Raw genomic sequence first — 14,970 nt, 5'->3', positions numbered from 1 at the left:
TGTCATAAGGAGTGGACCATTCAAATTTGTAGTTTTTTTAATCCACAATGACAGTTGGGGCACGGCCCCCTTTGTTAGGATATGCCCCCTGTTGTGTGCTACCGAATTTATTTCTTTTATGCACATATATTTGTTTTTAATAGTTCCATTTTTAATGCTCAATATTGGTAGTAAACTAGAATGAAAATACATTTTCCCCATTCTTTTTAAAGGAACGTAATATTGCATTTTACAAGCATGTAAAAGCCACAGGACTCAAAGGTTTTTTAAAAAGAGAAGTATCCCTTTAAGACAACATAATGAAAAAACATACATAGTGAAAACCAGCAAAAGTATTAAGTTTATTTAGATTAGGCAGAGATACCAAGAATTGCATGCATGATGAAGGGCACTACAGGCAGCACTTACAGAGAAAGTGATCCAAAAGCAAAACCATTTACATTGGCACTCTTTTCTAAATATGGCATCTATTTCAGCTGGCATGTGGGTAAAAGATAAGGGATAAACATTTAAAAATGAGATTCAGTCCATTCACATTTATGGAAGTAAATATCATATACCTAAAACAATGCAGAAAAATCCTTGGCTGATCTATAATCTGAACGTCCAGCGATGATACAACTAGCATGTCTTCCAGTGTAGGTCTAGGAGCTTCCCTAAAGCTTCCCTAAATTAGACTAAAACCCTAAAGCCTGAGGTGGCGAGGACTATTTGGCAGTCCATGCAAGGTAAATTGCACTGGCCACTGGTCAGTTGATGTTTGAATGTAGACTGGACAGGCCCAGACTCAAAACAGAGTGTTAAAGTTACAATTTCTGAGAAGAACTCTGCTGGGCTTTCCTGTTCCAAGGCAAGGTCTTTCCGCACTGGCTGCTTTGATCCGTGTGGATTTACTGTCCCTTTCCCAACCAAACCCAATACTGTAAACAAGACTCACATTATCAAGAAACAATCTGATATGAAAGTACTGTCATTATTACAAAGGACAGCGTACCACTAGAATAACGTCACCAGGGTTTCCCAGTCCACTTTCCAAAGTGCAACTTACTGGCTTGGGGAAGATACCTGCCACTGTCGGAATATCGAGAACACCCTTTTTGATTTGTCATGAGGACCCTAGATGAAAGAATAAAAATAAATAAAAAAATGTTAGAAGGATGAAAAATGATTGTTAGCTTCAACAAAATAGTAGTTTGTCATATTTGGCCCTACCTGAGATGGGCTGGCTCCTACTGGACTGGCGCTTCTTTTCATGGATAAGAACAGAGTGAGCGCTGCTTTCCAGCCTGGTTGAGGGAGTTCTGCCTCACAGCCAACAAAGACAGAGCCGTCTAGATTGCCCTCCTCTCTTCCCACACTCACCCAAGGACACCAGTCTCGGTGTTGGGCTACTGGGTCAAACACATTTCTCTGCATGGGCCCTTCCTATAACAGATAAAACAAAACAGGCTTCAAATTTGAAAACGTGATGTTCAATCGAACTTGTAGTGACATTAAAAACATAAATACCATTAGGACATCAGGTTATGCAGATAAATAAAATGTATGTAATATATTACATTGTCCTATAATAATAATAACAGCAATTTATACATAATAATAGTCCTTACAGAGCCACTGGCAGATGAGAGACGTGTGCGTTTTGTCTTTCGCTGTGGACTAGAGGGCACATCCATGGCCAGGTTTTCTCCTTGACCCCTTCTGCGGGTCATTGGTCTCTTGCCCCTGGACAGGGGGCTTGGATGCTCATCATGTGGGATAGGGGAGTCTCTGCTTCTGGTGCGAAGAACCGGTGGGGATGATGTAGTGTCCATCTATATGCACAAGACAGTGTTGACAATTTAGAGGGTTGTGACTGAAGAACATCAAAGTAATATAATGGTCATTCCCGGATAAGTTTAAATGGAAAGTTTACAGTCTTAAAGTTTACCTCAAGACAAACTAATGTCAAAATGCAAAAGACTCACCTGCTCAGAGCGTGTGGAGTCTTGACTACGCAGCTTCATGCGACATGGAGTGGGGGATTGGGATGGTGAGGTGGGCGTCCCCTTTTCCCCACTCATGCCTTGAGTTGGAGTCAAGGCAGTAGTAGATGTTGGAGACTGCGGAGGGTTTTCACCCTCTGAAACAGTCTCCATTTGATAGAAGTTCCACATCCCTACCTTTCTCATGCAGTACGAACAAGTGAGGATGGGCAGATTCATAATGTGTAGTGACGGGCTAAATGGAAACAAGGCATAGAATGACATAAAACCCGAATGTTCTGCGAGAAGTTTGCCATTGCTGCATCATAAAAAGTCACTGATTCAGATTTTTACCTGGCCGCCCAACCGCAAAGGGCTATGATGCATGCTGCCACCTGTACAGAGAGTGGATCTGATGAGACTTTAGAGGGAGAACCACCTTGCTTCACTTGCTCATCTTCAATCAGCTGTAGGAGGACACTTATAACATCTTCAGTTAAGGTCTGAGGAAAAAGAAAATCCAAAATTATGAATGCATAGAAGAATCCTTCATTGACTTCCCTTTAAAAATAAAGAATAATACCATGGCTTTGAGCTGCTCTGGCTTCATAGCAGGCAGCTGCTGTTCTAGAAGGCAAGCACTTTTGAAACGGTCTACGAAGGCACCGAGTAATATCGTAGGCTCATTAATAGGAACCATCCAGAAGCGATCTGCAACACAAACAACATTATTGATTAGCAATGATTGATTTAGATGTCAAACAGACACAGACGACTAGAGAGACTCTCAAAATACCTGGACATGGAAAATCTGGCCAGGAACAGAATTTCTCATGTTGCGTTTGAAGCTGCTGTAGCAACTCCGAAATCCGTCCTTCATCTAAAAAAAGTGGAAATAAATAAGTGAATGTGTGCAGATACAAAATATAGCTTCGCTCTATAATAAAAACAGAGCAAAACTTACATTTCTGGAAGTCCAAGGTTGCTTGGATTGATGAACAGAGAAAAGCCTGGCAACTAGAACACCTTAACATATCACAGTCTACATTGATCCAGCCGTATCGTGCACATTTCAGCGGCGAGAGCACACGGGGCTTTCCGGCCCATTTCAGACAGTGCTTATGTTAAGGACTTTTCTTTTTTCTTTTCTTTTTGCAAAGGCAATGAATGAAAGAAACCAAAGTTGTGGGTTTTTTTTTCATATTTCGATATAAAGTGCAGGACATTATTAATAAACTGCAATGTTCCATAAAAGAAAAAGAAGAACTGTCAAATCTGATTTCATGGTGACCAAGTCTGTCAGGTTTTAAAGACATTTTCATTCAGATTAATCAAACAACTAGATGTGTAATACATACAACATCTTGAAATCAATCAAGAATTAATGAAAAGTCCAACAACTGAGTTGATTAGTGTAAAACAGATATGCAATTTAATATGCAACACAAACTGGCTGTTGCTTTCTCAAATCCAGCTTCATGTTTTCACAGCGACACTCAAAAGGATATGGAGTAGGATTCAACTCTGTTGAAAAATGCTTCTTTGTTTGCTGCCTCACAAGGAGCTTTCCCAAGACCATTTGGAGACAGTGTGTTTGGATCCAGCTGCGAACTGAGACATGGAGAGAAAAGTGAATCAACCTAGTGCTATATTTTCCACACATAAGTAAAACCCAAATTATTTACTCCTTACAGGGGGAAAAACATAACATCTTAAGATTTGATTTGGAACAAGGTGGTATACCAAGACCGGCTGTCATGCTTTAAAAAAAAAAAAAAAACAGTTTGACCAGCTGGTAGCTGGTTTGTTGCTGGTCTAAGAAAAGCCTGCATCAGCAAATGACCAGTTAAAAACTAGCTACAGGTTGACAGGGACTCGGGTAACGTGGTTTGTTTCTAATCTAAGCTGGTGGTCTTTAGCTAGTTTGTTGATTTTGCCAAGATGGTCAAGCAGTTTGCATCAGTTAAAGTCCAGTTGGTACCATCTACTATGTTCAAAAACACAGCTACTGGTTTAAGTTAAATTTTCCATCAGGGTTTTCAGTAAAAACTTATCCGATTGTCGAATTGTTCACCACCCCTGCCCTGCTTTCCTCCCGCACATTCTCACTTTTTTGTAACTTCTCTCTCATTATAATGAAACTCTTACCAATTAAACACGTTGTCTTCCGAGGCTACGCCTTCGTTTAGAAGTTCTCGCACTTTCAGGGGAGACACGAGAGGAGATTTGCTTTGTTTTTCGCCGTTTTCTGGCCGATTTGCACGGCTGCCGAGCGCCGCCATGTTCGGTGTCTGTCTCTAAACACTCCCACTGCAAGATATCAATTATCAACATTTTTACACAGTTCCGCCCCATCCATTACAAAAGTGTAGCGTGGTAACCATTTAAGAAGCTTTCTGTCATTTTGCTAAATTTCTTATTTTGATGACAGTGGTAAACACCAAATTATAATAATTAAATTGTAGTAACCCATTACCAGGCTTGTTTTATTCACCAAATGTATGTTGAAATATTGTTCTTCTCATTAACATCTTAGTTATGTTAATCAAAGAAAAAAAAATATATATGATTTATCCACATAATACAGCTTGTAAATATGGGGATTGAATAAATTGATGCTTATTTAGTGTGATTCAATGAAAAAGGTGCGATTACACACATTTGACACACTCAGCTAGTTTGTGCAGAACATACAGTTAATGGATGAGAGACATTTGTTTTTCTGTAGAAAGTCCAACTCATTGTGAGTAGTTCATTTTAGATTTTTCAAACTGCAGTCTGATGGCCTTGAGTTGAGCTGGGAACAAACATAATTATGTCTCATTTTAGCGTTTGACGCAATTAATTTTGTAGGGTGAAAACTTAAATTGCAGTGTGTTTTGTAAAAAAGATTTTACATCTCTTAAGTGCTCCACAAAATATATATAAGCTGCCCTCAATATGCAAAATATTTTGCAGGTACATTTAGGACAATTCAAATGTCTTAATTATATTATAGAGATATACTAAATAAACTATACATTTTTAATAATGTATGACATTTGAAATTAAATTTAGTTTGACTGATGATGATGAGGAAGTGAGGAATGAGGAAATCCCTTGACGTAACCTTTTAAAGTGTGCACATGAATTTGAATTTGAAAAAATAATGATGTGCACTAAAAAATCATTTATAATAAATACGGTTATATTCCATAAAAAATAGAAAATGCACATTTTGATTTCATGGTGACTTTAAAAATATATATTACATAACATAAATGTACATGCAGCAGGGTTTATACAACAAACTGCAGCATTTTTGTAGTACTTGACATTTTGGGTCAGCTTGAAGTATTTAATTTAAATGTACCAAAATTGTAGAACTCAAAACAGCCAGCATTTTTTCATGGCTTCATGATTTTAAATTTTGATGTTTATCATGAAGACTTTTATCTTGAAATACATTTAAAAAAGTCCAAATATGTCTTTTTTGGTGGCCATCTTGAATGTGTTCAATTCACCAGCGTTTCTGCCTTCACATTGCAAAGGAGACCCGGTCAGGTCCATCTATTTAATTTAAGCGTCTCTTTCTGGGGAGAATGGGCTGAGTTATGCGCTACGATATACCTCTGTCTGTTGAAGGAAACCCCGTTGTCTGCGAGTGCGTGTAGGTGGATGATTTCAGCGTGATTTTTGGAGCGATGTCTGCCGCAGAAGGTGCACACAGCCCGGACAGACTCAATCAGTTTGAGCGGCTGTCTGGAAGGCCTCCGATAAGAGCCGCAGGTCAGTGAGGACTCAGTTAACCGCTTGAATAAGCACAATAAAAGCAATATTTTTTTTCCAGAAAAATAAAATTTCTATCTAATTTCTGTCATGATATAAAGAACAGGTATTTTGTATTTCACATCTCTCGCGCTGCTAGCATCTAGCGTTAGCTGTATCGCTAATGGTTTTGTTTTGATTTGATTATCAACCTTTCAAGTTCGCATCTTTTCATTATGATGTGTATCTCATATTTAACTTAGCAAAAGGCTGTGCATTGTAGTCGTCATTTGATGTTGGCTTTACTGTCAAAAAGTTGCGTTAAATACGGTTAGCTTGGGAATTGAGCTTGACAGCTTAATTTGCATTTAGCTTTAGATGTCAGACTCATTATTTGACTGTGATATTAATATTTGTAATAATTTACATCTGCATGTAATGCTTTTTTATCAACTATTTGATTGTCTTGTCAAGTGAAGTTTAAGCATTTCTCTTTAATGCATCTGTTAATGTTGATTTACAGACCAAGCTCTGTTACTGTTATAAAGTGCAAATAGTGCCAATATAGGCCTAGTTGTTGGAAAAGTAGAATGTAACGTTATATAAGCAGCTAGTGCTTGAACTCTATGCTCTTGGTTTCCAGTTTTAATTCGTTTCAGTCCTGAATAAGCAAACCTGTTTGCAACCTTGTTGTACTTTACATAGTAATCGACTGAATGAATGCAAGGTTTGGGGGAAATGTGTAACTAAAATATTTATTTTGTGTTTCTAGATTAAACGTAAAAGTTAAATTATGTTTAAAAATTGTTGTCTAAGTGGTTTTTAATGCACACCACCTGTAAAAAGAATGGATGTAGTTAAGGCTTATACAGAATTACTCCGTGTTTAGTGTGATGTTTATAGTTTAGGGATGTATTTCACTTGGCCGTTTGTTTGGACTGTTAATAGTGCCACAGATCAGCCCATGGGTAAATACAACTCCATGGGTAAATAAAAGCCCGGCTCTGTCTGGTTCTGCTCAGAGTCACGGTGTAAATACTTCTCTTTTTTTATCTTTCAGCAGTAAGACATAGCCTACACTAATAATTTCAGGCAGCTGTGGTGCATTAAAACAGTAGCAGTGTGACATTAGGACTTTAATGATATTCACACCACCCATCACATGTCTGCAGCTCTAGCCATCTGTATCCTCCTTCCTGTTTCTGATGAGTGATTAAACGCCTTAAGTTTTTATACTTGCGCAAAATCTACACCAAACTGAATTTATGTATTCGCCACAGGCTTCTTGGGTTAGAAAGAACGCAGTATGTTACTCAAAGGTTGTCTTAAACATGTGTTTTGAAGCTGCTGGGTGTCATGCACAACGTGTCATGCATAATACACGCTTCTCAGCTGGAGGCAGCCGGTTCACTGTAAATGTAGCTCTCAGATGATGATTTGCATATGGCAATCTTAAAAACCTCAAATCGGACCATGTGACTTGCTTTTCATTTGGTGCTGCTGTAGTAGTTTGTCTTCAGTGGACATCTTCAGTTTGTATTTTGAAGGGGCTTACGTTACGTGTTCTCACACCTGGAGAGACTTTTGACTTCTAACCACAGAATCCACTAGAAACAAAACACGTGGCAATGCTCTGTCAAACATTACTGGGGTGCATCCAACTTTTTTTTTTTTGTAGTTTATTTGCGGTTGATCCTAAGCAAACCAGTTATCAGTGTGTTTTCAATTGTTTCCAAACATTGAGTCCCAGACATATCAACACAGTACATTTAAACAGAGTTCCAGTGGGCATCATTTTTTCCAGGTCTGGATAAGTCATAGAATATATATATATCTTTTTTAAGTCATACATTTTTTTAGTAGTAATTCAAATTTTTTAATGCTAGTCTCTAAATTACTTTGACTGAATTTCCTTGAAATATTATAAATAAATAAAAAGTAAAACTGCAATGTATTCCTGTGAGGGCAAAGCTGAATTTTCAGCATCATTACTTCAGTCTTCTTTGATGCTCAAGAAACATAGTTATTATTATCAATTTTGCTAACATTTGTGCTTCTTAATATTTTTGTGGAAACACACATTTTTATTTATTTATTTTTTGCAATCGTGCATGTTTTCTATTTTATCCTGGGTATATGTTGTTCATGCACTAGTGCCAAAGGATTTTCATTCTGCTTTGCTTTGAGTATTAGGGCTGTTGAACTTGTGGTCCTTTTGAATGAGTCTCTTAATGTTTTTCATGGTTATTTATTGCACAGATTACTTAAACTGTGGGGCGTGTGCCAGTGAGAAGTTGTTTATTTTTGTAGGAAGTGACATACCACATCACTTAATTGTACATTAGCCTTTTTTTGTCCAAACCCATTTGTTGACCCCTTGAGTGATGGGCAGGGTGTTTGTCTGTTTATGTTTTTCTTTATTTTGCCATTGTCCTTTTGTTGTTGTTATTTTGTCTGTCTGACTGCGGTAATTGTGGTAACAGGCTCTAAGAAGAGAGTTTCCTGGGTACAAGCTCGAAGACTCCTCGGCCAGCCCTGCCCCAGTCTACGGATCCCTAACAGGTTTTTAAGAGAAGGTGGGTAATAGGCGATGTCTGCCTTTAACTGAACTTCAAAAAGAAAACCCACATGACAAATCTGGAGGCCTCCCCCATGCTGTCCCCACCCTCCCTCTCTTCAAACCTGCTCTTCTTCACTGTGGTGTAAAAAAGAAAAGAAAAAAGACCACCGCTCTTTTTGCCAGGGCTCTTTCTGCTAAGCTTCATTGGGGGCAAAGCTGGGGCAGGATGGCTTGGGTGTTTAAAAAAAAACGGGAAAGGCCAAAGTGTTCGTCTGGTTGTAAGTGATGTGTGTTGATCCTTTTTATTTGTATTGATTTGTGTCAGTTTTTATTTTTTCACTTTCCACTTTATTATCCCTCGAATGCTCTCACTCAGGTGCAGCATCCAGGTTTCAAGGCAAATTCACTGGCAAGAAATTTGCAAGGGTGAGGCATCGCATGCTGTGATCGTAGGTCCGTGGCCTTTGAATCGTGCAGATCTATTATTTTCATAGATTCATAAAGTTGGGTGTCAACTTATCAGTTTTGTACACTGGGGGAGAAAACAGACGTGTGAAAATTTTACATCTTTTGCGCTTTTGGTTAATTGTAATAGCCTATATATTTAATATATTACATAATTGAAACAAAAAATATTTAATAATATTATACTTTCCATTTTAATAATATATTTAACAACAATAATTATAATAAAAATAAATTGTATTTTATTTATCTATTAGTAGTTTTTTTATTGTTTTTTTAGAAATAAATATATATTTATAATATTTATTATTATATTTATAAATGAATAAAAACCTATTTATAAATGGAGTTGTTTCAGCCAAGATCCTGTTTGTGCATCTGAATCTGCATTGTGTTTGGGGGAGTGGCCATTGCTGCTTAAATATGAATATTTAAGCAGACCTGGACAAGGAATGAAGGCTTATGGTCTGAACTATTAGTTGTTAATTAATTTGGTGTCGCAGGTGTGTTCTGTTCACTGTTACCCATGCTGTTTTGTGTTAAATTGTTGTATTTGAAGTCGCCATCGTGTAGATGTTTCTTCTAAACGAGTCAAACTTCAGATATTTATTTGTACATATAGATTTGACACATTTTCAAGCTTTATCTGAGTGAAATAAGTTAATTTAAGGCTTATCCATTCACTTGGAATCGGAATGGGTTATGTTTCTATGTTATGGATGAAACTAAACTAATAATGCAGTTTGCATTTTGTTTCACAGGTAACTTTGTGAAGAATGAACTCAAATGTGTCTTTAATCTCCTTCCTGCTTTCCAGAACTGTCCTGTGGAGGCTTGAATATTGACGTTGTGCTTACTCAGAATAATTTGTTGCCTTGGGGCTTGTTCACACAATGACGCTGCAAAAGACGCGAGCTCAGCGGTTAAAGACGTCTGCGTTGACTTTGAAAAACAATAGAAAAGTAGCGCAGTGGAATGAAAAAACATGTTCTGTGTGAACGACCCCTTGCAGTTCAATCCCAGCAACAAACACTGGATCTCATTTTTCCTCCATCCTTAATCTTTCCTCTACCTTTCAAGACAGATGCTAACTCACTGAGGACCTCCCAGCTGTTTTGTCGTCTCATCATCAATAGGCTGCTGTCTGTCTCTGTAGGTCACAGAGCCCCTCCGGCCCGGAGTGGCCATCGCTGTGTAGCAGACAACACCAACCTCTATGTGTTCGGAGGGTACAACCCCGACTACGATGAATCAGGCGGCTCAGAGAACGAAGACTACCCGCTGTTCAGGGAGCTGTGGAGGTTCCACTTCGCCACAGGGACATGGCAACAGATCCGCACGGAGGGTTTTATGCCCACCGAACTGGCTTCGATGTCAGGTAATGTGAAAATTATATTTTTATTTTGAGGATGTTCCAAAAAGCCACCGGTATGTCAGGTATTTTAAACCTCTTTCCTCTCCTCACCATCTTGTTTGTACGTCACACAGCTGTTTTACACGGAAATAACCTGCTTGTGTTCGGCGGGACCGGAATCCCGTTCGGGGAAAACAACGGAAATGATGTTCACGTCTGCAATGTTAAATACAAACGTTGGTCCCTCCTCAACTGCAGGGGAAAGAAACCCAATCGAATATATGGACAGGTACAAAAACCCAAACAAATTCATATGAAAGCAAGTACAAGGTATCCAATGTTTTCTAGTCAACATACTATATTATGTAGATTCATTGAGTGATCCCTATTTTGTGTTTTGCAGGCGATGGCCATAATCAATGGCTTCCTATATGTATTTGGAGGTACGACAGGCTACATCTACAGCACAGATCTTCACAGACTGGATCTAACAACACGTGAGTGGATTCACCTGAAACCCAACAACCCTCCGGACGACCTGCCTGAGGAGCGGTGAGTCAACTTTTTGGGGGGGATTGTGGTTTGGTTGTAACCGTTAAAGCTGCCGTCGGCAACTTTTTTTTGATCAAATTCAGTGAAATTGACACTATAATCTGACAGAACAACATAAATAAGGTGGTTTTAGAAAAAAACCCGAGCTTCTAACTCCACCTGGAGCGTGTTATTTTGTTTTGCAAAAATCCACCGTCCCGGATCATCGGGTCTAATCAGCGCAGGGGGGTGTGAGATCTGACTTTCAATCACAGTTCGTGCACAAATCACAGATCCCCCTCCCTCGCGCAGACGCGGACGTTACAATATCACATGCACACGACACGCCTGAAGTTCGCCTGAAGATTGTACGAAGCGTGATGGCAGAGAGAAAATCTAATAAGTTTCCAATTCCTCGGTTATTGCTATCTATGGATAGATTAGCCAGGGCAGCCTACCTCCGAGTCTATGGTGTTGATCGATGCTGAAGAGACGGACGCGTTCACAGAAAATCAGGTACACACGCACTGACGATGGGCGGGTGCTCGTTGGTAGTGGGGGAGGGGCATGAGAGTTGTAAACATTAAAATTTTGTCTAAGTCCACTCTATCTGCCAGACTTGCCAACGGCAGCTTTAATTGAAAGTATATTCAACCAAAACTCTGACGGTTCATAAAGTAATTATAAAAAAATATATATAGATATATAGATATATATAGATATATATATATATATATATATATATATATATAATAAATCTCATTGTTTTGTCCATTTTTTATATTGATTGCTATCAGGATGTGAAGAGAGTTTTAACCAGTATAACACAGTGTTTATGAAGAACCTTTAAACGGTAAACATGCATATAGCGTTCAAATTTGGCAAACGGACGCTCAAATATGCTCTCTTGATGTGCGAGAGAGAACCAAACAAGGTTCGTTCTCGTGTGTTACTCAGCACGTTTGAGCTTCCGCAAGAACCAATGAGGGTTGCTCTCTCACGTCAAGAGATACAGTTGAGCTTCTGTTTGTGCTCTCTGATCAATGTTTAAATGTGAATCAAAGTCTAAATTAAATCTGTTCATCATATAAAGTGATTATAAAAGATATTCATATGAATAGCCTGGTTTAATCCAAGTCTTCTGAAGAGACAAAATCTCTTTATTAATATTTTGAAGTTTTGGGTGTATAGACTTTCAATGGAGGGACAGATCTCTCAGATTTCATTAAAAATATTTTAATTTGTGTGCTGAAGAGGAATGAAAGCCTTATGGGTCTGGAACAACATAAGGGTGAGTAATTGATGTCACTAACCCTTTAAACAAAGCTAGGGTTACTAAAACTCTTTGTCTAATGTTAAAAGGTCAGTCTTTGAGCAGATGACAACTTCCTTCTAAATATGTTTCTTGTAGATATAGGCATGAGATAGCTCATGATGGACAGAGGATATATATTCTAGGAGGTGGAACTTCCTGGACTTCCTACCCATTAGACAAGGTACAAATGCTTCCATGAATCACCAATGTATGGTTAATTTCACAAATGTTACATGATTTATTTTGTTTACTGGAAATTATTGGCCTTGCTTATGAAATATAAACACGTCCCTGTGCAAATCGTTCTTAAATTTCAGATCGTTCAGAAATGTTATTGTAAGTGACAATTGTCCCTAATGTTTGTATCAGATACACGCATATAACCTTGAAACAAATTCCTGGGAGGAAATCACAACTAAGCCTCATGAAAGAATAGGTAAGTAATGAAATTCTCATCTTAATCATTTTGACATCTGACAATGGAAAGCACACTGTGAATGTTTTGTATTGCATGCTAATTCAGTGCTTATATTTTATTTTATTTTAATTCTTCAGGATACCCAGCCCCACGGAGATGTCATAGTTGTGTGCAGATTAAAAATGGTAGAGTTAGTTAATTAACTGAACTGTTGAATTGAAGATTTTACTCTTTTACTGTTACTTTTTCGAGCTCAGTGTTTGATCGCTGTTGTTGTTTGTGGCAGATGTATTTATATGTGGAGGCTACAATGGTGAAGTAATACTGGACGACCTGTGGAAAATCAACCTGCAGACGTTCCAGTGGAATAAACTACCTGCAGTGATGCCTGAACCTGCGTATTTCCACTGTGCTGCTGTTACCCCGGTCAGTTTATTTTATTGACATTTTATTTTTGTCATCCTTAAGCATTCATATTATTCTGTTAACTACTACTTCTTTTTTTTCTCTCAGGCCGGTTGCATGTATATCCACGGTGGCGTGGTGAACATCCATGAGAATAAGCGGACTGGTTCCTTGTTTAAGATCTGGCTGGTAGTGCCCAGTCTGCTGGAGCTGTGCTGGGATCGTCTGCTCAAATCCTTCCCCCACCTGGCCCAACTTACCCCGATACAGCTGCTAAATTTGGGCCTCACCCAGGAACTCATTGAACGCTTAAAATAAAGAGTGGGCTGTGAGCGCGAGAGACCATATGTGTACGTACTATGTGTGTACTTTTTTTTTTTGGAAGCTGATCATGGGCAGGACAACGGCACTTGACGCCAGCGCATGGACTCAAGCTCCAGGATCGACTAAGGAACCCCATCCTAACGCAGCCCGCCTTAAAACCAAAAACTTGTAGGATGCCTTTTTTTTGTTTTGCGTATGCACCTTTTAATGATTTGAAAATTAATACAAAACATAAATATCCTTTAAAGAGAAGGGTTTTTTTCTCAAACACTATATGGGTCAGTGACCTAAAAGTTGTTGTTCTTTTTTTCTTTCTTGAGATTGTAATATTGTTATTTATTGGCCTTCAGAAGTGACATGAGGGACGTTGAGTTGTTTTTACTGATGTATCTTAATTCCTCTCCTGTCAAAGAATTATTTAAGTTTTATAAATCACCACATCACAGCATGAATATTTAATCAGCAGTGATGTAATTGGGGTTTAATTAGTTTCCAGGCAACTGTTCAGATCACTACTGAACAGATACCAACTTATGCAGAACTATTGATTCCTGGGATTGTGATTTAAGGTTTTACTGCAATGAAAATGGTGCAAACAGTGTTGAAATGTTGAATGTTTTAACAAAATGGCAATTTTTTTGGGTTTTCACTGCGAATGTCGATTTTTAGGTTGGACGCTGTTGCTCAGATCTGCAGTTACATCTGCACTTAAGGCACAAACACCAGACCAAGTAATTTTTTTTTCAACAAAGCTGTACAGCCATAGCAGAGCTGTTCCCATTTTTCACTCAATTTTGTAAACCAGTCATTACATCACTGTGAATAAGGTGCTCCTTAATTTACTTTTAAAGCTTTTACTGAAATAAAATGTTTGTTTTTCCTTAAACGAATCATCACTCATTGAAATTTTTAAATCGACACATTTCAGCCAACTGCAGACAGTCATTTAATTGATCTAGTGCCTTTCCGAGCAAGACCTGATAACGTGCTAAATTTAACAATGAGACAAAGCCTTGCTAAAAGCACTTTATTATTATTTAATTCAAATTTTACTCGAACAAGCTGACCTGAATTTATAAAACAAAGGTGCACACTTACCATTTTCATCAAGCTTTCTAGCACTTGACACATTAACAATAAATAAAACTTAAAATTTAAGACTATTTCATGTTTGGTCAGCATAATGCTAATGATATTTTGGGCCTTGTGTATATCTGTACAGTCAAAAAAAAAAAAGAACAACCTTCCTGTCATTTAGCAATAATGTAGCGGAGCATCTCTTTACTATGCGGACTCATTTAAACTATCAAACTCTGAATTCAAAACATCGTTGAAATGCCAAATACAGCATCTTGAATTGAAAGTTCATGCATTTTATTTTAACATGTGTGGCCATGTAACTACACTTATTAGGCACCAGCAATTTATGTAGTTGAGTAAAATGTTAAAAAGATTCATAATTGCTATCATTACTGCCTCTGTATCTGTAACTTCACTCTGGAATTTGGTCACATACATGCTCATATGTGCCTACCCCACCACTTTCTGCCATTTTATTTATTCATGACTGGATTCCTGTTTGCATGGGTCAGGACTTTAGGGTGCTTTGTCATACAGGCAATGTGCAGACTGTGACAACTTCATATTTATGACTTTCATAGAAATGATTTCACCAACACAGCGGAATATTTCACTCAGTCTGCATGGCGTGACGGGAGTCTTTACATTTCTTTGTGTTTGAGACAAGGGGTCTCGCTGGACTTCAATTCCTCAGCTGTGCAGCAAATGTTCAAGGTACTCACCGGTTACCTGTAACTTGTGTACCAGTTTTGTGTTTTATTGTTGAAAAATTAATAAACTTGTTCAAACTGCTGGCTGTGTGGTATC

General features: G+C 38.2%; 2 protein-coding genes across 6 annotated transcripts; one reads left to right on the top strand and one right to left on the bottom strand.

The window, feature by feature from the left end:
- Positions 1-40: 40 nt before the first annotated feature.
- On the bottom strand, positions 41-4,326 carry zc3hc1 (zinc finger, C3HC-type containing 1). Of its 3 annotated transcripts, none has more exons than XR_013798897.1 (11): positions 4,113-4,276; positions 3,473-3,575; positions 2,929-3,079; positions 2,761-2,844; positions 2,548-2,675; positions 2,319-2,467; positions 1,968-2,220; positions 1,611-1,814; positions 1,213-1,425; positions 995-1,116; positions 41-920 (listed from the first exon to the last, which is right to left on the bottom strand). XR_013798897.1 is itself a non-coding variant. In XM_079622869.1 (11 exons), exons 1-11 carry the CDS (start codon positions 4,244-4,246, stop codon positions 788-790), a joined length of 1,620 nt encoding a protein of 539 aa, XP_079478995.1. In that variant the 5' UTR covers positions 4,247-4,326; the 3' UTR covers positions 43-787. The 3 variants fall into 3 exon arrangements, 2 of the variants coding, with proteins under 2 accessions (XP_079478995.1, XP_079478996.1); XM_079622869.1 differs by having other exon boundaries at positions 43-920; positions 1,049-1,116; positions 4,113-4,326; XM_079622870.1 differs by having other exon boundaries at positions 897-1,116; positions 4,113-4,261.
- A 1,071-nt stretch (positions 4,327-5,397) lies between these two features.
- klhdc10 (kelch domain containing 10) lies at positions 5,398-14,955 on the top strand. 3 transcript variants are annotated; one of them, XM_079622865.1, is made up of 10 exons: positions 5,439-5,732; positions 8,195-8,287; positions 9,893-10,114; positions 10,225-10,379; positions 10,494-10,642; positions 12,033-12,117; positions 12,306-12,372; positions 12,492-12,539; positions 12,641-12,780; positions 12,868-14,955. In XM_079622865.1, the coding sequence occupies exons 1-10, from the start codon at positions 5,648-5,650 to the stop codon at positions 13,075-13,077; spliced, it is 1,254 nt and encodes a 417-aa protein (XP_079478991.1). In that variant the 5' UTR covers positions 5,439-5,647; the 3' UTR covers positions 13,078-14,955. The 3 variants fall into 3 exon arrangements, with proteins under 3 accessions (XP_079478992.1, XP_079478991.1, XP_079478990.1); XM_079622866.1 differs by lacking the exon at positions 8,195-8,287 and having other exon boundaries at positions 5,398-5,732; XM_079622864.1 differs by lacking the exon at positions 8,195-8,287 and having other exon boundaries at positions 9,554-10,114.
- The last annotated feature ends 15 nt before the right edge of the window (positions 14,956-14,970 follow it).

The sequence above is a fragment of the Phoxinus phoxinus genome (assembly GCF_949152265.1).
Source record: "Phoxinus phoxinus genome assembly, chromosome: 9".
NCBI classification, from domain to species: Eukaryota; Metazoa; Chordata; class Actinopteri; order Cypriniformes; family Leuciscidae; genus Phoxinus; species Phoxinus phoxinus.
Note: the sequence above shows the minus strand (reverse complement) of the source record. Positions and strands in the feature narration are given on the sequence as shown.